The 20375-nt window shown below is 44.6% G+C and overlaps 1 protein-coding gene across 1 annotated transcript in view; it reads right to left on the bottom strand.

Annotated features, from left to right (window-relative positions):
* Positions 1 to 20375, bottom strand: part of CAMKMT (calmodulin-lysine N-methyltransferase) — a 352032-nt gene that overhangs the window by 30511 nt on the left and 301146 nt on the right. Inside the window, exon 7 of the mRNA XM_039529504.1 lies at positions 19476 to 19542. Within this exon, the coding sequence (XP_039385438.1) occupies positions 19476 to 19542 (67 nt within the window). The remainder of the gene's footprint in view (positions 1 to 19475; positions 19543 to 20375) is intronic.

Below are 20375 nucleotides of genomic sequence, written 5' to 3'. Positions count from 1 at the left end.
AAACCGGAGGACACGCTTGCCTCCTTCATTCCTGTGGTGCTGAGTAAAACTCTTAGGACTATATTTTCAAAATGATACTGGCAAATTATTTTGTTTGCGCATATTGGGTGATATTCAGTCTTCTGCAGAGGACCAGCACAAGGCCAATGGTCACTGAAATCTCACTTAGGTCCTATTTTGGGAATTAAAAAGTGTTTAGGTCTTGTACTTGTTCTCTACATGGGGTGAATTTCATCAATGATGAGCACGGTGTCTGAGAAAATAATTAATTCTCAACCTCCCCTCCCCCCCCAAAATAAATAAATAATGAGACAGCATTGTTCCAGTGTGCACTCTTGTCTTTGTTTTGATGTAATCCGCTGTGACTATAGGCATTGTGGCAATAGATTAACTATAACAAAGAAACAATAAAAAACATCAGAACTTTTAGGAGGGGCTAGCTGGTGCTGAGACTACTTGTACAACGTATTCTAATAAAATTCAGATGGAGAGGAGAGATACAGTTAAATTAAGCCATTGCTACAATTTTTAGAGCCAAATTTTCCAAACTGGCTGACTAGGTTGCGTTCATAAAATTTGTGCACATGTCAGCTGCAAATCAAAATGCACATCTGTTTAATAAGAGGCCATTCGGAAAATAAATATCCCATTTCTAATAAACAATTCTCCATTTTGCACACAAATGCACTTGATGTGTATTTAATTAAAAAAAAGAACAATGTATATATTTTTACAGACAGAACCCTGTTGTTAAAACAATGACAATGGAGTTGCAAAGTCAAGCACTAAGGAGTTAGGAAATGTCAGAATTAAGGTTGCCTGTGCAACCTTAATTTGTTCCCCCTGTGCATATGTATTATGATACAGTCTTTTCTTACATGAGCACTATTATTTCCACAGGACCCCTGCTTCATGCAGTGCACAGGATGGATGGTGCTTACTTTCTTAAATTTTAATTCGAACAAGTATTAAATAATAAAATACATTTTATAACACAGGATGGCACAGGCACAGTGTTATTGATGAGATCAGTGTATAAAGGCTTCACATAAATGGATTTAGAGGAGAAAATTGAAGGAAAGGAAGGAAGGAATTTGCCAGATGGGAAATAGGAGGTATTCCATGAACAAGGGGAAGAGTGAAAGATAAAAAAATGAGAGCAGAAAAGATAGGAAGGGAAGAGTAAGCAGAGGTAGGCCCATAAGGAATGAGAGGGGAGGAGGCGATGGCAAGAGAGGCATATGTGGGTGAGAAGTTTCCAAGATTTTAAGAGCAGAAGGGACCACAGTGATCATCTTGTCTGACTTCCTGCTTACCACATGCCATAGAATTTCACTTAGTAATTCCTGCAAGAAACTCATAGCTTCTGAGTAAACTAGGGCATATCTTTTAGAAATATATCCAGTTTTGATTTAAAGACTTCAGGTGTTTGAAAATCCATCACAACCCTTGATAAATTCTTCCAAAGGTTAATTACTTTTACTGATAAAAATCTGTACCTTATTTAACATTTGAATTTGTCTAGCTTCTATTTCCATATCTTCTTCTGCTGCTGTTAGAGATCTTCTCCTTATGCAGATACTTCTAGATCCTGATTAAGTTATCTCTTATCCTTCTCTTTGATTAGCTGAATAAATTGAAGCTCCTTAAGTCTTTCACTGTAAGACATGTTTCTAGACTTTGAATCATTCTTGTGGCTCTTTTTTGAACCCATTTGAGTTTTTCAATAATCCTTTTTAAAGAGTATACATCAGAACTGGACACAGTATTGGAGTAATGATCACATTAATGACATATCTAAAGGTCAAACCACCTCTCTATTTCTCGTGTAAGATTTTTCTTTGTCTCCCTAATGTCATTTTGTCAAAATTTAAAGCCTGCCCCATTTTTCTTATGTCTGTGGGTTTGGTTAGTTGTGAGCATTGTTGAAGAGGAGCAGTATATTGAAAACGGGGAAAACTAATCTATTGACCATCTATCAGCGCAGCACCATGATACATAGAGAAAATGGAAAGATGGTTACTAATGGGAGCCAAGAAGAGACAATGTCCAGTGTACGACAGCTAAAAAGGATGGAAATCCATTAACAAGAGCAGAAAAAATAGTCCTTATTAAATTCTAACTTCTCATTTAGTGAACTCAGTACCACATGGGGAGTAGGAGAGGTAAAGAAATATATAGACCTCTCTGCTGTACTTTATGAACTTGCCAAAAGTATAGTTTATTCCAAAATAAAACATTTCCTATTCTTCTTTAAAAACAAAACAAAAAAATAGAAATATAGCAGCATTATATCAGAGGGGTAGCCCTGTTAGTCTGGATCTGTAAAAAGCAACAATGAGTTCTGTGGCACCTTATAGGCTAAAAGAAGTATTGGAGCATAAGCTTTCATGGGTAAATACCCACTTCGTCAGACGCATGTAATGGAAATTTCCAGAGGCAGGTATAAATATGCAGGCAAGATAACGAGGTTAGTTGAATCAGGGAGGGTGAGGCCCTCTTCTAGCAGTTGAGGTGTGAACACCAAGGGAGGAGAAACTGCTTTTGTAGTTGGCTAGCCATTCACAGTCTTTGTTTAATCCTGAGCTGATGGTGTCAAATTTGCAAATGAACTGAAGCTCAGCAGTTTCTCTTTGAAGTCTGGTCCTGAAGCAGCATTATAACATCCTTGTCAGGGCTACTCTCTCCATTTGAAAATAAGACAGAACAAACACACTAGCCTCTTCAGGCTTATGAATTTAGCAAGGTGGAAAGCATTATGCCAATGATACAAAGCACAGAAGGCAATTTTGTATCCTGTGAACAAGAACTATCTAGCCCTCTGAGTTAATTTTAGTTTATTGAAAACAGATGTGAATACCATAGAACTATAACTTTGTACAAAAACTGTCAGCCACACTTTATCTTAAATTCCTTCAAAGAAAGGCATCAGCTTTCTTATATCAGCTGCCTGCCGCACCTCTGACTCTCCAGTCTGACAAAATACCAAAGGACTATACAAATTGAAAGTTTATTAAAGACATAGCTTTTATGGTCCAAGAGAAGACCAGCATGACACAGCATCAGGTATTTGACTTAACACAATAAAAAATCTTGATTCAGGCATGGCCTATGCTGAAAAGTTAGGCTGACATAGCTATGGCTATCAGGGGTGTGAATTTTTTTTTCACACCCCTGAGCCACATAGCTATAGTGACCCAACCCTTTAAGTACACACATATAGATGGATGGAAGAATCTTTTGTCAACCTACCTACTTCTGTTCGGAGAGGTGGAAAACCCTTCCATCATTATAGGAAGAGTCTATGCTACAGTACTGTTTACAGCTGTAGTGCACACAAAGTAGTGTGACAAAGCTCTGTCCTTGTCTCCGTGGGTCCCGCGTTTCCTGGCAGATTTCGCTAGTCTCAAAGGCTCACTGTGACCCTCCACGTAGCCCTTCTCTCTCTAGAGGCAAGGGTCACAGCCTACTGAGCCATTTTCATCATAAGCCAGCAAAGGAGGTGAGGAGAAGCAACTCTCCCTCACACAGTCTCTGTTGTCTCCCAGTCTCAATGATTAATCGGGGAGGGGAGAGGAGAGGAGGGGAGGAGAAGGGGGAGCCCAGGCCCGCCCTCAACTCCAGGCTCCAGCTCAGGGACCGTAACAGTAGCAGCTATGGTAGCTGACTTTTTGGAAATAGTACGTGTACGATTCCCTGGGCCACTTCCCCACAGCAGCCGCCAACTCAATATCTCCTTCAGGGCCTCCTTCCTTGAGCCTGATATGGATTTGTACTGCTTAATTCCTCCAGCAGCATGGCTTCCTCCTACAGCTCCTGACAGCGCCTCACTGACTAACTGGGAGGCTTTTAACTAGTTCCAGCCAGCCCTTGATTGACTTCAGGTGTCCTAATCAACCTAGCTATCTCCACTGCTTTCTAGAAGGAACTTAATTGGCTCCAGGTGTCTTGATTAACCTGGAGCAACTGCCATTTGGTTACCATGGTACCAGGGATTTGTTTAGCCTGAGGTTAACATACCTGTTCCTCACTACTTTACTATAGCCATCTGGCCTTGCCCCATCACAGTAGATATGGCCTTACAGAGTTCCTCCTCTAGTTGCTGAAATTGCTTGTGCTACTTTTTTTCTTCCCCCAATATATATATTTTTTCTTCCTCCATACGGCTTGTAGATCTGTCTCTTTTTTTGGTTCTTTACATATTTTGACCAGGACACAGCAGCAAGAAAGACAAAATATAAGGAAGTATTTTTAAACAGGCTGCAACTTTATTAAATCAATACTACTGGGTAAAACATCTAGCAAGGACTGACTAGAGTGGATCTGCCTTCCTTAAGGGGTAGAGACTTTACTTAGCCCCAAATGACCAATTGAGGTTCAAGTAGCATCACTGAAACTTACCATCACCCTTCCCTCATACACAGGATGAAGGCAAAGAGGGCTCCTTCCTGTACCAGAAATTCAGGCCCATCCTCCTCTCCACTTATTTAACTAAGTACTCACACTGGACCATATGCAGTTGTGAGAAGTACAATATTATTAACACAGCCTACTGACCCTCCAGGATGCTGCAGGGAAGGTGAAAATGCTACACCAGTATCTCCAATTTGGCAAGTAGAAGAAAATTCCTTCCCTGCTCCAAAAAAGCAACTGGTTTAATACCCACAGCATGCCCAGAAATCCAGTCCTAACCTAATCCCATGTGTGGGCCCCTCCCTATGCACAATCTTCAATCCTCTAGTAGACATCTCCACCAAAAACCTCTCCCCGCATCTGAAGATCCTAACAGAGGCCAAGCAGTTTTGAAATCATCTGTTGTTTCTACTGTACATTCAAATTCCACATATCTTGAGGCTGGGCACTTCAGGATGCACTGTGCAACCCACAGCCTGCAAGATTTGACTCTAATAGCAATCAGGCCCCTGCAACATGGTTGCAGTGAGATTTTCAATAAATAGGGTGACGAGACTTCCCATTTTTAAAGGGACAGTACCGTATTTAAGCCCTCCTGTGTGTGGCCTGTAAAAATAGGCAAATTGTCCTGTATTTTCTGCCTCCCCCCATCAGTACTAGTGGGTCCTGGTGCTGGCCAGATCCCTGCTTGCCAGCTGCCCACCCTCGGGCGATGAGTGGGGAGGTCCACTGGCCTATGTCGAGGGTGGGTGTGTAAGGCTAGTGGCAGGGCAAAGATGCAGCGCACAGGGTAGCCACTCCCCTGCTGGGCCATCAGTGCAGCCACAGGAGGTAACAAGACAGGAGGTGGCCGGGTTATGTAGGTGGCCAGCAGCAGGCTGTAAGTGTTGGCTGCTTTTTGACACTGTGCAGGTAGGAAGGGACAAGCTGCTTCCAGCCACAGTGGTTGCAGGGGGAGGGAGGGCAAGGAGAAAAGTAGAGTGACCAGATGTCCCAATTTTATAGAGACGGTTCCGATTTTTGGGTCTTTTTCTTATATAGGCTCCTATTACCCCCCACCCCATCCCGATTTTTCAAATTTGCTGTCTGGTCACCCTAGAGAGATGAGATGAGCTCTGGAAAGATATGGCCCAGGTCATCCCTTTCCCATCTCCTCTTCCCCTGTGGCTGGAAGCAGCTCCCATCCCCTCCCTCCTGCACAGAGCCAAAAGGTTGCTGCTGGCCACATTCTGGTGTGAACTCTGGCAGAAATCGGGGGGGTGGAGAGGGAATGTGACCCTGAATGCCACCCGCCCACATGTTGCCTCGGGAAGACCTGGTGCCAGGTACCAGGAGAGGCGGGTCCATCCCAGGTGGCCAGCCAGTCATGAAGGGCACAGAGCGCTGGGCAGGGAGGGTCAGGTCAGTCGGTCACACCCACCCCGTGTGAGAGAGGTGTACAGGAGTGTGTGTATGTCACCTCTCCCCATCTGTATGTGGGAGGTAAGGGTGTGTGTGTCACCTCTCCCTGTCTGAACCCAACTATGCAGTATTTCTTTTTAACGGGGGGACTCGATGTTAATTTCAACATTTGTACTGCATAGTTCTGATTGATTGCTGTTGAACTCGCTTGAATATGAGTAAATTTTACCAGGTGTTTCATATTTAGCATAGGGAAATACAGTCACCCTATCAATAAAGATTCTCTGGTAGATAAAGCCTATGAGATGGTCATAGGGAAGAAGAGAGTTTGGGAAGCTGGGTTATTTGACAACCATTTTGGGAAAGGAAAAGCATTGTCATGTTGGCAGCCTCGGGGAGAAAGACAAGTAATGGAGGAAGGGACATCTGGGGAGTGGAATGAGGGATGTGTGGACTAGAGGTTAAAGCATAGAATCAGGAGTTCTGGATTCTATTCCCAGCTCCACTACTGACATGCTGTGTGCCCTTGAATAAGTCACATAAGCTGTGTGCCTCAGTTGTTCATCTGTGGACATTTTCCTACTGTTCCGCACATGAGTAAAACACACTGAGAGTCTTAGATGAAAGATACTAACTTAAACTATAAACTCTTTGTGGGAAGGACTGTCTTTTTGTCACTTATTTGTACAGAATCTAACACAATGAAGCCCTGATCCTTGACTGCAGTCCCTACACACTAATACAAATATATAACTAACATATAGTACATTATTATCCAACCCAAGTAAAGATTCACGTGCGTGTAGGCATGTGTGTTTCCATTGTCCTTCTGTTGTGTCAACTTATTGCCTCTTTTCTTAGACTGTAAGCTCTTTGAGGAAGAGGACTACCTCTTTGTTATGTTTGTGTAGTACCTACCACAATGATTCCCCAGTATATGATGGGGTTCATAGGTGCTACCATAAATAATAAATACATACATAATATTAGTAGTAATAATACTATTTTTCTTTTATTAACTGATTCATCCAGCTCAGTCAGGAGAATCTGTCCGTAAAACAAATTTCCACAAGAAATTAGAGCAATCCAGAGTCTGTAAATCTTTAGAAAACAATACAAACCTTCCTCTTTGATAAAGCTTCTCCACCATAAATGGAATAACATTTGCAACAACTGCTCCCCGCTCACCTCCAAACCCAAAACCCTACCTCAGGCAGAGCTTTCTGTAATGTGAAAAAGAAGAAGAGCCAGAGACTTCCTGAAGTCCACCATAGGCTTTGCTATTGCCAGTCTAATTAATGAAGAATGTGCTCAGATCTATGGTGATGGGCAGCAGTGCAGAATCCTAAAATAGATTATTAGAAGTACTAATTGTTGATATTATAACACCTGCTATCATTATAATTCATATGTTAAGTTCTAGAGCATATCTAAGTGAGTTCATGGATAATTTGTGTATAGGACAAAGGGTTAAAGTAATCAAATACATTATGCGGCATGAATAATTTGTCCAACTCTTGCAACTATCTATTAGCACTTAGTAATTTAGTGGCGTTATTATTACATATCACCAATAAGCATCAGCAAGGAATCCTGACTACCCTTCTAGACACTACAAATAAATACATAACTGTACAGTAGACCAGTTATCCCTGGAGTAAATTGTTTACCTTAATATCTATTGTCATAAAATATCACCGAGTTCTCAAGAGTTCCCAGATAATTGCTTGTTTTATCGTTTGTATGAGTCTAAATAAATAAACAAATAAGTGTACAGTATATTATCTAAGTCCACGTCCCAATGCCACTAGTAGTAGTTCCCTATAGTACAGTATATTTTCTTGTGCATTTTCCAGTCTAGCCTTAAAGGGCTAACGTTCTATGAGGTGGAAAAGGCCAAACAGTGTTTATAGTACTGAAGCCATTGCTTCTACTCTTTCAAGTTTCCTTGTAGCTTTGAGACAGTAGCAAATATCTTAATTAAACATCTTCTTAATACATCATGGAGTTGAAGGGCTCATCCATCCACTACTATTGTGCAAGCACCTAAGCAGAGTTTAGATTTAATACTGAAAGGAGAAACTGAGCTTGATTAATATGGAAGAAATGAAAAATAGTCTTTATCTTTGGATGTAGGGTGCCACATTTGTATTTATTATAATATAGAATATTTTATTAAAAGGTGTGTTAACCGTAGAAAAGACTTTACTGAGAATTTACATCTAAGCTTTAAATAAAACATATTTGACATTTGGTACAATACGTCATTTATTTTTATAATTTAATTATTTTATGTAGAAAAGACAGAAAATGTTATTGCACTTAGTAAGTTAAACACTTGACATTTTTATACCTTAAAATGCAATATTTTAGGAGTCTAGATATGTTTATTAATTAGTGATTATTAACACCCAGTAAACAACATTATGTCTTGTAAAAACACAATCTTTCTTCACAGCATGGAGCTGAAATCTATTATTCACTGATTCCATATGCTGAAATACACTCAAATGATCACAAATGACCTTAAGCATTAGATAAATGTAAATGAGGACAGGATGGAAAATGTGCTTTTGATTGATATCTAAAAGACCAGGTTTGAAATCTTGACAAGAGATGTAGTCCTATACAAAATAAATGGCAATCTGAAACATCCAGAATGTATCATCCTATGGCCGGACATACCACATGAAGGAGCCCAACCCAAGAGGAGTTGAGTGTTTAAGAGTGTTCACAGGAGATGCTTAGCATCTTCAAGGTTTGGAACCTAAAATATTATCTCTGGGGTGTGTATGTGCTAGCTCTGCTCGGCAAGCAATTGTGGTAATGCACAGATATAGCTAACTGTGTGTATTTACATCCCAATGAATGTCAATAATTTCTAGCTATTGCATGTGCCTACCCTAAGGGCCTGTCTACACAGGAAAGTTATATCAGTATAAACTAAGGTGTGAATTTAGGCCACTACAGTTATTATACCATTACAACTTCCTGTGTGGACACATTTACTCCAGAATAACAGTGCCTTTTTTCAGTTTAGCTTATATTAGTCTGGCCTATACTACAAAGTTAAGTAAACGTAAGTCATCTTGCGTTGATCTCTTTGGGCATGTGTGTACACTCAAATTTGTCTCCAGCCAATGAAAGGCCTCCATTACCGCAATGCAGAAACAAGAATCAATCTGGTGCCAAGCCACAGACCTGCTGCTTTTATAACGTTGCATGCTATACTTGGCACACACCCCACAGACCACCATGGATACCTCCAAGGAGCCCCCTGCTGTGAACAGCATGGGGGAAGAGGAGGAGGATGAGAAGAGGAACACATGGCAGATATGCAAACTAGATACAATCAACTTAGGTTTGAATAGGGACTGGGAATGGCTGAGCCATTACAAACATTGACTCTATCTCCCCTTGTAAGTATTCTCACACTTCTTATCAAACTGTCTGTACTGGGCTATTCTGATTATCACTTCAAAAGATTTTTTTCCTTACTTAATTGGCCTGTCAGAGTTGGTAAGACAACTCCCACCTTTTCATGCTCTCTGTATGTGTATATATATCTCCTCAATATATGTTCCATTCCATGCATCCGAAGAAGTGGGCTGTAGCCCACGAAAGCTTATGCTCAAATAAATTTGTTAGTCTCTAAGGTGCCACAGGTACTCCTGTTCTTTTTGCGGATACAGACTAACACGTCTGCTACTCTGAAACATGGCAGACGTTCAAGCTATGCAACGAGACAGGTCCTGTTTGAGACTCAGCCACAATCTAGCCAATCTGATGAAGCCAGGACAAGCCCAATGAAGCAGAAGGAACCTTGGGTAAGTGTGTGCATGAATTTCCCTACACTGTTTAAATGTAAAGATGGCACCTGGCCCAACCCCAAGTTATCAGTACACAGGTGTTGACTTTTCATTGTTCTACTCATACAAGATGAGGTAGTGATACAACAAACAGAGGTAGAGTTGTTATCTGCTTTCCTTTCCCCTGTAGGATTGGGCAGAGGAGGTGGAGCCATGCAGAGCAGTTTGTTTATGTACATGTCCCTTGTATCCTCCCAAAAATTCTCAATGAAATGCTGCAATCCTCTCACAAAGGTTTCTAGGGAGGCAGTCTTATTGCTTCCTACAAGGTAGAATATTTTCTCACACCATGCTGCAGTGACTTTGGCAGGCACTATTGTAATAAATAGGCTAGTGACACATAGAATTTGCTCACTAGCTGTGGGGGAGCGGCTGCTCCCCACTGAGCATATTCCCCCAAAGTGGCGCCTTTTTAATTTTTATACTCACCCCAGCAGTCTGGGTCTTTGGCGGCAATTCGGCAGCGGGTCCCTCAGCCACTCCGAGCCTTCGGCGGTTCAGCGGCAATTCGGCGGCGGGTCCTTCAGCTGCTCCGGGTCTTTGGCGCAAGTCCTTCAGTCTTCGGCGGCAAGACTTGGGTTTTTCTTTTTTTTCTGTTCTACTTCGCTGCTTCGGCACCTTTTTTTAATGTGTTCGCTCCCCCTGCTGGCAGAACCTGGCTACGCCACTGAGCTGGCTGGCTTCAGGATGCCAGCAGTAGCTGTGCTCTCTGTGCCTTTATTACCCTCAGGAGTGAGATATCAGCTAAAATCACCACCACATGTGGACAAAGGTGCCAGTACTCAGTGCCACTGCCCTGTTCTTGTACACAATTTGTTGGGGAAGTCAAAACAGCTTTTGTAAAGGGAAATCATTCTTCCCCAATCTATTAGATTTCTCTGAGGGGTCAAAAACATGTGGACAAGGGTGATCCAGTGGATATATTGTACTTTGACTTTGGAAGTGAATACTCACTCTTTCTTGCATCTCCAAGAAGTGGGTATTCACCCACGAAAAGCTCATGCTGCAAAACATCTGTTAGTCTCTGATATTTGACTTTCAGAAAGCCTTTGATAAGGTCCCTCACCAAAGGCTCTTAAGCAAACTAAGCAGTCATGGGATAAGAGGGAAGGTCCTCTCATGAATCAGTAACTGGTTGAAAGACAGGAAACAAAGGTCAAGACTAAATGGTCAGCTTTCAGAATGGAGACAGGTAAATAGTGATGTCCCCCAGGGCTCTGTACTGGGGCCAGTGCTGTCCAACATACTCATAAATGATCTGGAAAAATGGGTAAACAGTGAGGTGGCAAAGTATGGAGATGATATAAAGTTACTCAAGATAGTTAAGTCCAAAGCAGACTGCAAAGAGTTACAAAGGAATCTCACAAAACTGGGTGACTGGGCAACAAAATGGCAGATGAAAATCAGTGTTGATAAATGCAAAGTAATGTGCACTGGAAAATGAAATGACAATTATTCATACAAAATGATGGGACCTAAAATTAGCTGTTACCACTCAAGAAAGATCTTGGAGTCATTTTGGATAGTTCTCTGAAAACATCCACTCAACATGCGGCATCAGTCAGAAAACCTAACAGAATGTTAGGAACCTTTAGGAAAGGGATAAATAATAAGGTATAAATATCATAATACCACTATATAAATCCATGGTATGTCCATGCATTGCACAGTGTGTGTAGTTCTGGTCACCCCATCTCAAAAAAGATATATTAGAAATGGAAAAAGTACAGAGAAGGGCAACAAAAATGATTAAGAGTATGGAAAAGCTTCCATATAAGGAGAGATTAAAAGACTGGGACTGTTCAATTTGGAAAAGAGACAGTTAAGGGGGGATATGGTAGAGGTCTAAAATCATAAATGGTGTGGAGAAAGTGAATAAGAAAGCGTAATTTACCCCTTTACATAACACAAGAACCAAGGGTCACAATGAAATTAATAGGCAGTTGGTTTAAAACAAACAAAAGGAAGTACTTCTTCACACAACACACAGTCAACCTGTGGAACTCATTGCCAGGGGATGTTGTGAAGGCTAAAATTATAACTGGGTTCAAAAAATAATTAGATAACTTCATGTTGGATAAGTCCATCAATGGTGAGGGATGCAACTGCATGCTCTGGGTGTCTGTAAACCTCTGATTGCCAGATACTGGGACTGGACAACTGGGGATGGATAATTTCCCGGTTCTGTTCATTCCCTTTGAAGAATCTGGAATTGACCACTGTCGGAAGACAGGATACTGGGCTAGATGTATCATTGGTCTAACCCAATATGGCCGTTCTTATGTTCTTTATTCATGGAAATAAGAGACGAAATTTCATTGTTTCATGCAACTGAAAAATTCCCTCCTCATTTTCCCCCACCTCCTCTGGCAGGCCATATTCACCATGGCTGGCGCTGGAGAATGGTGACGTGCAGAGATGCTCCAAAGCGGAAGTGTCTAAAAGCATGTCTGATTTAATTTTTTTCTTGAAATAAGGAAAGAAACGTATCTTTCCCTTTCTGCCATGACTGGAAATCCAGTGATATAGCTGTGTGTTTTATTTGCAGCTGCTGAGTGTGTGGACAAGGGACAACATGTTCAGTGAGATCCTGCAAATCAGTGCTGCGTCAGACCGCAAATAGAGAACCTGGAGGGTGAATATGGCAGGTAGCATGAAGAAGGAAAGATCTAACAGGAGAAAGGTTCAAGAGTCAGAGCAAGAGATGCACCAGGACATTATGGGGCTTCTCAGGCAGTAAACACAGATACTGCACACTCTTGTTGATCTTCAGGTCCAATAATCACAGGCTCTCCTCCCTTTGCAGTTAATGGAGAACTCCAGTTTAGCAGCCCCCTACATCCACCTAACATTCCACATAGCATCATGCGCTGCATCCTTACCCCTGCCACTCCATGCCAGAGGACAGTAAGGAGAATCACAGCTTCACATATCTGTGAGAGTCCCTCCCTGCTGTTTGATACAAAATATTGATGCTGTGTTGTCTGTCAAGACCTGCACCACTATGCCTGAGATCTGGGGAATGAAGACCTGACAAGCCAAGCATATTGCCCTGAGTTCCCTGACATTTATATGCAGGGAGAGTTCTTTCTGGGCCCTGCGTCCTGAGACTGCTGAGGTGGGCGCCTCACCCCAGGTCTGATGCATCTGAGACTAAGGTTACCAAGGTATGAGGGGCAGAAAAGGGTATTCCTTTCATTATGGATCCTGGGTCTCTCCACCAGGTCAGTGAGGCAAGGACCGGGATCAGAATCGTGAGTATCCAGTCCAGGCGGTGTCTGCTTAGGGAGTAGACTTACGCCAGCCACAACTGAAAGGGTCTGAGGCTAGCCTTGCATGCTGCACCATGCACCTTGTGACCCAGCAGCTTGAGGCAGACCCGAGCAGTCACTAGTGAGTGGATTGTGACCTTGAAACTCAGATCCAACACAGCTCGGAAACAGGCTTCCAGTAGGCAGGCTTTGGCCTGGGTTGAATCAAGCACTGCCCCGATGAACTTTATTCTCTGAACCGGGACCAGGGTCGACTTCTGCTCATTTATCAACAGACCGAGCATCTGGAAGGTGGCCTGTACTGTGCTGATGCTGTGCTGCACCTGAGCCTGCAACTGACCTTTGATCAGCCACTTGTTGAGGTACGGGTAGAATCGCACACCTCAATGCCCGAGGAAGGCTGCCACCACCACCATGCATTTTGTGAAGACCCATGGGGCTGCCGATAGACCGAAGGAAAGAGCAGTGAATTGGTAGTGGCGTTGCCCCACTACGAACCTGAGAAATCTTCTATGACCTTTTAAGGCAAGGGTGGTGTACCAGTCTCCTGGATCCAGAAAGGAAATGATGGACCAAAGAGACCATACGGAACCTCAGTTTCTTGAGATATTTGTTGAGGCAACGCAGGTCCAGGATGGGCTGTAGCCTCCCCACTACCCCCGGTCCCATGGCCTTTGGGATTAGGAAATATTGGGTGTAAACCCCCTTCCCTCTTAAGTCTCAAAGAACCTCTTCCACGAAATTCAAACCTAGGAGAGCTTGCATCTTTTAGATGAGAAGCTGCTTGTGAGAAGGGTCCCTGAAGAGGGACAGGGGAGTGGGGCGTGGATGAAAATTGAAGGGTGTAACTGACTGTTAGTTGTCAGTACCCAATGGTCTATGTTATATACGACCACACTGGGCTGGAGGGCAACAGGTGGTACAAAAACAAAAGAGGGGATGGATCCAGAGCTGAGACTAGTATAATGCAGTCAGGCATACCTTCAGAAGGCCTGCCTGGACCCACTGGAGTATCTTTGAGAGCTCAACCGGGAGGCAGAGGTAGGTGGGAGGGGTTGTCATTTTTTATAATCTTTTCTATTTTTTTTGTACGGCTCCTACCTGGGAGATGCCACAAGCCTGGGAGGTTTCTGTGGCCAGGAATGTTTCCTGGAGGCTAGTAGCATGTAAAGGAATGAAGTATAGCTTTCGTCCTTGAGACCGTGGAGCTTCGAGTCTGTCTGATCCGAAAACAGGGAGAAGCCCTGAAAAGGGTGGTCCTGGATGGACTGCTGAACCTTGTGAGGAAAGTCAGACAATTGCAGCCACAAACAGCACCTAATGGTGACTGCTGATGCCATAGTCCTGGCTGCTGAGTTGGCCGCATCCAGAGTCGCCTGATGGGAGATCCTGGACACAGTCTTGCCCTCCTCTAAGATGGCCACAAATTCCTGCCTCGATTCCTGTGGGTGGGAATCTTTAAATTTGGACAGTGAGTCCCAGAGATTAAAATTGTACCACTCCAGTAGAGCCTGCTGGTTGGAGATACATAGTTAGAGACTGCCCGTTGAATAAACCTTCCATCTAAACAGGTCTAGTCTCTCTTAGCTTCTTTATTTTTGATGTTAACACTCGACTGCCTCTTCTTTCCCACTCATTAACCACAAATGCTACCAGAGATCCTGTGGGAGGGTGTGAGTAAAGGTAGTCAAAACCGCTTGCCGGAACATAGTATTTCTTCTCTGCCCTCTTTGAGGTGGGGGGGGGGGCAGAGAAGAAGGGGTCTGCCACAGTATCTTAACAGGCCCCAAAACTGTTTCATTTCTGGATAACGCTACTCTGGAGGGAGCAGCAGCAGCCAGGGTGTCGATCAGGCTGTGTGCCAACTCCTTAAACTCTTTCACCTCCAGACCCAAGTTCGCCGTGACTCTTTTCAGGATGTCCTGGTGGGCCATGAAGTCGTCTTGAGGGAGCAGGGTACTAGGGCCTGCAACCACCTCATCCAGGGACGATGAGGAGAAGGCCTGCACCAGAAGAGGCCTGCTGGACCTTGTTCCTTTCTAATTCGGTCGCCTTAGCTGGTGAGGGTCCTTGAGGGGTCAGCAGGATTGAGAAAGACAGCAGATCCTTCTCCACCTAAAAGGCCTCCAGTGTTGAGGAGGCCAGCAACCATCTGGCCCCACGGCTGCTCCTGGGAGTAGGTGGCAGGTCCCGTACTGGACTTGACACTCTAGGCAGAGTCTGTGGAGCCATCAGTGGCTCAGGGGAAGACGAGTGGCCCAACATGGGTCTAACCATGCCGGTCCTTCTCTGCTTGTCAATCTTTGGCACTGAAGAACGTCCTTTCTCGGTGCGCTGTTTCTTATGTTTCTTCCTTGGCACCAGGGACAGAGAACGGTGCTGGGAAGAACATGGTGCCAGAGGAGCACTCTGCACAAATGCCGAAATACTCGACACTGATTTGGAGCAGCTCAACTCCAAGGCTGGTCTGAGGCCTGCCTCCAAAAGAATGGCTTTCAGTTGAATATCCCTGTCCTTTTTGGTACAGGGTATGAAGGCCCTGCAGATCTGGCACTTCTTTTTCATGTGAGACACCCTCAGACACTTTAGACAGCTAGTGTGCAGGTCACTAACTGCCATCGGCTTGCTGCAAGAGGCACACAGCTTGAAGCACGGGGACCGGGGCATGCCCAGCCCTGGGGGTGAAAAGTCCCTCGAAAACAGGGACAAATATTAACACTACTATAAACACTAACTCTAAGAACTATATACACTATGATAACTATACAGAACATGACCAAGAAAGTCCAACCACTGGAAAAGAAAACCTTGCCACAGCAAGAAGGATCGTTCCAGCAACCGTCATGGGTGGTAAGAAGGAACTGAGGGCGCTAGAGCCAGCCCTATGGATACCACTGAGGGAAAAATCTCCGGCAATTGTGCACACAGAGTGCAAACATCTAGCATGGAATGGACATGAGCAAGCACTCGAAGAAAAACCAGGATTTCACCCCTAGTTCTTTAATTGTGCCAAACATTATCTAGCAATTTTGTAAGGACATGCATCAAAATGTTGTAAGTATTTTAGCTAATCCTCAGAATACTTCTGTCAGGTAAGTAAATACCACCCACATTTGATAGAGTAAGGGAAAATGAGGCAGAGAGTTTAAGACCTGTCAGCAGAATTGGCACAGCCAAGATCAGAATAGCAGAATTCCTGGAGTAAAATTTTTAACAAGATCAAAGTCATTTAGGCCTGGTCTACACGGATGTGTGTGTGTGTGCGTACGTGTGTGTGTCTGGGGTGTGTGTCGACCTAATATATGCAACTTTAGCCACGAGAATAGCGTAGCTGAAGTCAACATATCTTAGGTCGACTTACCTCTCGTCCTCACGGCGCGGGGTCGACTGCCGCCGCTCCCCCGTCGCCTCCGCCTCTCGCTGAGGTGGAGTACAGGAGTCAATGACAGAACAATCGGGGATCAATTTATCGTGTCTACTACATCTATCACTACCCACCGATTCAGCAGCTAGTGTAGACGTACCCATGGGCGCCGACTTATATGGGCTCCTGGGGCTTTAGCCCCAGGAATATTCACAGACAGGGGCTCTGCTCCAGCAATATTTGGAGCTAGGTTTCTCCCCTGCTGTGCGCTGCCGGCAGCCCAGAGCCTTTTAAATCCCAGCCGCGGCAGGGAATCAGAGGGCTCTGGGCTGCCTGCCGCGGGAGCCCAGAGCCCTCTGATTCCCGGCCGCGGCTGGGATTTAAAGGCTCTGGGCTGCCCGCTGCGGGGAGCCCAGAGCCTCTGATTCCCAGCCACGGCTGGGATTTAAAGGCTCTGGGCTCCCGCGGTTGCAGGCAGCCCAGAGCCCTCTGATTCCCGGCCGCGGCTGGGATTTAAAGGCTCTGGGCTGCCCGCCGCAGGCAGCCCAGAGCCCTCTGATTCCCGGCGCGGCTGGGATTTAAAGGGCTCTGGGCTCCCCGCGGTTGCAGGCAGCCCAGAGACCTTTAAATCCCAGCCGCGGCTGAGATTTAAAGGGCTCTGGGCTCCCCGCCGCAGCGGGAAGCCCAGAGCCCTCTGATTCCTGGCTGCGGCTGGGATTTAAAAGGCTCAGGGCTCCCCGCGGTTGCAGGCAGCCCAGAGTCCTCTGACTCCCAGCCGGGGCTGGGATTTAAAGGGCTCTGGGATCCCCGCGGTTGCAGGCAGCCCAGAGTCCTCTGACTCCCAGCCGGGGCTGGGATTTAAAGGGCTCTGGGATCCCCGCGGCTGCCAGCAGCCCAGAGCCCTTTGAATCCCAGCCTCTGTCCGCTGATTGCCCCTTCCCCAGACCCCTGCCCCAACTGCCCCCCAGAACCTCCACCCCCTATCTAAGCCCCACTGGTCCTTGTTCCCCGATTACTCCCTCCCGAGACCCCTGCCCCTAACTGCCCCTTGGGACCTCAGCCCCTATCTCCGCCTCCCGTCTCCGTGTCCCCAACTGCCCCCTCCTGAGACCCCACCCAACTCCCCCCCCCCAGGACCGCACCCCCTACCTGTCCCCTGATAAACCTCTTAGACTCCCATGCCTATCCAATTGCTGCCTGTCCCCTGACTGCCCCTTCGAACCTCTGCCCCATCCAACTCCCCCTGCTCCTTGTCCCTTGACTGCCCCCCGGAACTCCCTACCTCTTCTCCAACTCCCAAACCGCTTACTGTGCCACTCAGACCAGCGTATCTGGCTCCATGCAGCTCCAGACAGTTGCTGCCATGCTCCCCCATGGAGCCCACAGCCCTCTCCCACCCCCAGCACCTGCCTTCCAGATTTGAACACCTCAAAATTCAGGAGTGCTCAAGCTCGGTTTGGGCAGCTTTTACTTCATTTCTCCCAAATCAGTTTCCCCTGCAAGGTGCCAACTGAAGGTGTTGGAGAACAGAGAGATCAGGTGGCCTCCTAATGCCTGGAAAAGAGACAAAGGCCGGAGGAGGGAGTGTCAGTGCCTGTGCAGACTTCTGGGAAGTGCACGGTGTGGAAGGGGATGCTGTGATGCTTTGGAACAACTCCATACAAAGCCAGTCAGGACTCTGGGGGAGCCTCCTCTCTGAGCAGACTGTCTCCAGGGCAAGAAGCTTACACCTTCCTGGGTCTGACCTCGGAGCATTCAGCATGCCCTTCCACGTCATGCACTTTCCAAAGTGAGTCTGCCCAGGCTGGTCCTGGGGCAACCAGAGGTCGCTGCACCCCAACTCCGCAGTCAGATGTGACTCTCAGCCAGACAGTAAAACAGAAGGTTTATTAGATGACGGGAACACAGTTTAAACAGAGCTTGTTGGTACAGAAAACAGAACCCCTCTGTCAGGTCCATCTTGGGGGGTGGGGAGCCCAGAACCAAGTTCTGGGTCTCTCCCAATTTCCCCAGCCAGCTCCAAACTGACACTCCCTCCTCTGGCCTCTGTGTCTCTTCCGGACAAGGAGGCCACCTGATCTCTTTGTCCCCAACACCTTCAGTTGGCATCTTGCAGGGGAAACTGAGGCACCCACACAGTATTCAGAGAAAATATTAAGAACATTCCCACTTCATCACAACAGATGCAACAAAATATAATACTGTATATTGAAGTAGGCAAGTGCTGCTTCTGACTTTCCACTTTTAATTGACCCTTGTAATCTTGTGGCACTGACGCGTTGTAGCTTCATTTTATATCGGCTTACAGGGCGGGAGCGGGGGGGCACCACCATTTTGGGCCCCACCAAAAATTATACAAACCTGCCGCCTATGGACGTACCCTTAGGAACCTAAGTCCCAATGACTTTCAGTAGGAGTGAGGAGGAGTCTTTTGAAAATAAGGCATAGGCTCTTGGGTGATTTAGGTGCTTTTGAAAATGTTAACCCTTACTCCTCGCCTCACATTCAGTACAACTGACCACGATACCTCACAACTACCCAGTTTTCAAAAAAGCAGTGAACAGCTTTCTAATGCTGAAAGACATACTGTATATTTAAAAAAATTTAAAAGAAGAAAAATAGTAGTCACATGTGGCCAAGATTAATTATATTTACTCTCGAGGTTAAAAAGCAATTAAGTTCAGATAAATATATTTTATGTATTATCTCAATTTCAATTCAGATTTTTTTCCAGAGTTCTCAGCATACCTGGAAACACAAACATGCACATAAATGCAGTCAGCAAAAACTGTACTATATTATCCATGTATAATTGCTCTTTGCTAAGACTGATCACAGGTGAGGGCCACATGTAACTTTGGGGACCACCATCCAGATGTTATGATTCATTATTTATTTTACACCCAGGAGTCTAATTCCTTAAATTAAAGGACACAATCTAGTCCCGAATAGTGGTATGTTATCGGAATTCAGGACTAGATGCTTTCTTTAGTTTAATAAATTCCCTTCCCATGAACTGCAAATTACTAACCTGGATAATTGATACTGTACAGTTATCTTCCTTGCCAATAGAGATATTATAACTCACATTTCTGCATACACTTCACAGTATAATTTTATACAAACAATTCATCAGCAGCTTTTAAAATATCTTACCGGCTTGATACAGTCTGAGCCTTAAATATTCCTGCATTTTGATTTCTGATGATGATGTCACTTACATCTGTAACATACTTGTTAAGAATCATCCATAAAATTAGCATAAAAATAATGATTTAATCAAAAGTACTCCCCCCTACCCTAATTGTTAATGTCTTCATAGCTTCTTTTACCTATTAGGTCTTCCATAATCTGTGTTCATAGTGAGTCTTTTTAGAAGTAATGAATATACAGTGCTACTGCAGAAGTACTTTGATACTCCTAGCCAGTAACTCACCAAATTTATCCATGTCCATCATCTATCCTTTTTGTGGGTTGTTTGAAACAAAGGTCTTTTAGTCCTTATGTATTTTTAAAGTTAACTACTAGTTTAAAACAAAAACAAAAAACAAAAAAGGAAGCAGCACAGTCACAATGCCTCTTGGGATACACAGTACAGACACAGACCAGTCAGCACAACAGATGATGTGCTGTTTATTTTGCATGGCTTTTTTACCTCGTTTAGCTTGATATGTGCAAGTAGCTCACTGGGCAGACACTTCAGGAGCTCAAGGTGTTGAATTCCTCCCTGAAACAACACCCAGGCATTTGGCTCCTGGCTGTGATGGTCTGTGTGAAATGTAGCATTCAGCAGGAGCCCAGTGACTATACTCAGTGGAGTTTCTGGTTTGTTGTGAGCAATAAGTGTCACGGCCATTGTCGGAGACAGTATAATGGGCTATACAGCCATTCTTATGTCACGGAAGAAAGTGGAGAAAATCCATCAGTGGTACTAAAGAAAGATGTTACTGAAGTTCACATGTGTAATTGAATTTTTCAGTGCGAACTTTCTTGCATGCAAATTAAATAATGCTATGTTTTGATAATTCAAAAGTGACTAACATGTCCCCTTATTTC

Source organism: Mauremys reevesii, linkage group 3 (assembly GCF_016161935.1).
Source record: "Mauremys reevesii isolate NIE-2019 linkage group 3, ASM1616193v1, whole genome shotgun sequence".
NCBI lineage: Eukaryota > Metazoa > Chordata > Testudines > Geoemydidae > Mauremys > Mauremys reevesii.
This window is presented reverse-complemented; position numbering and strand designations above follow the sequence as displayed.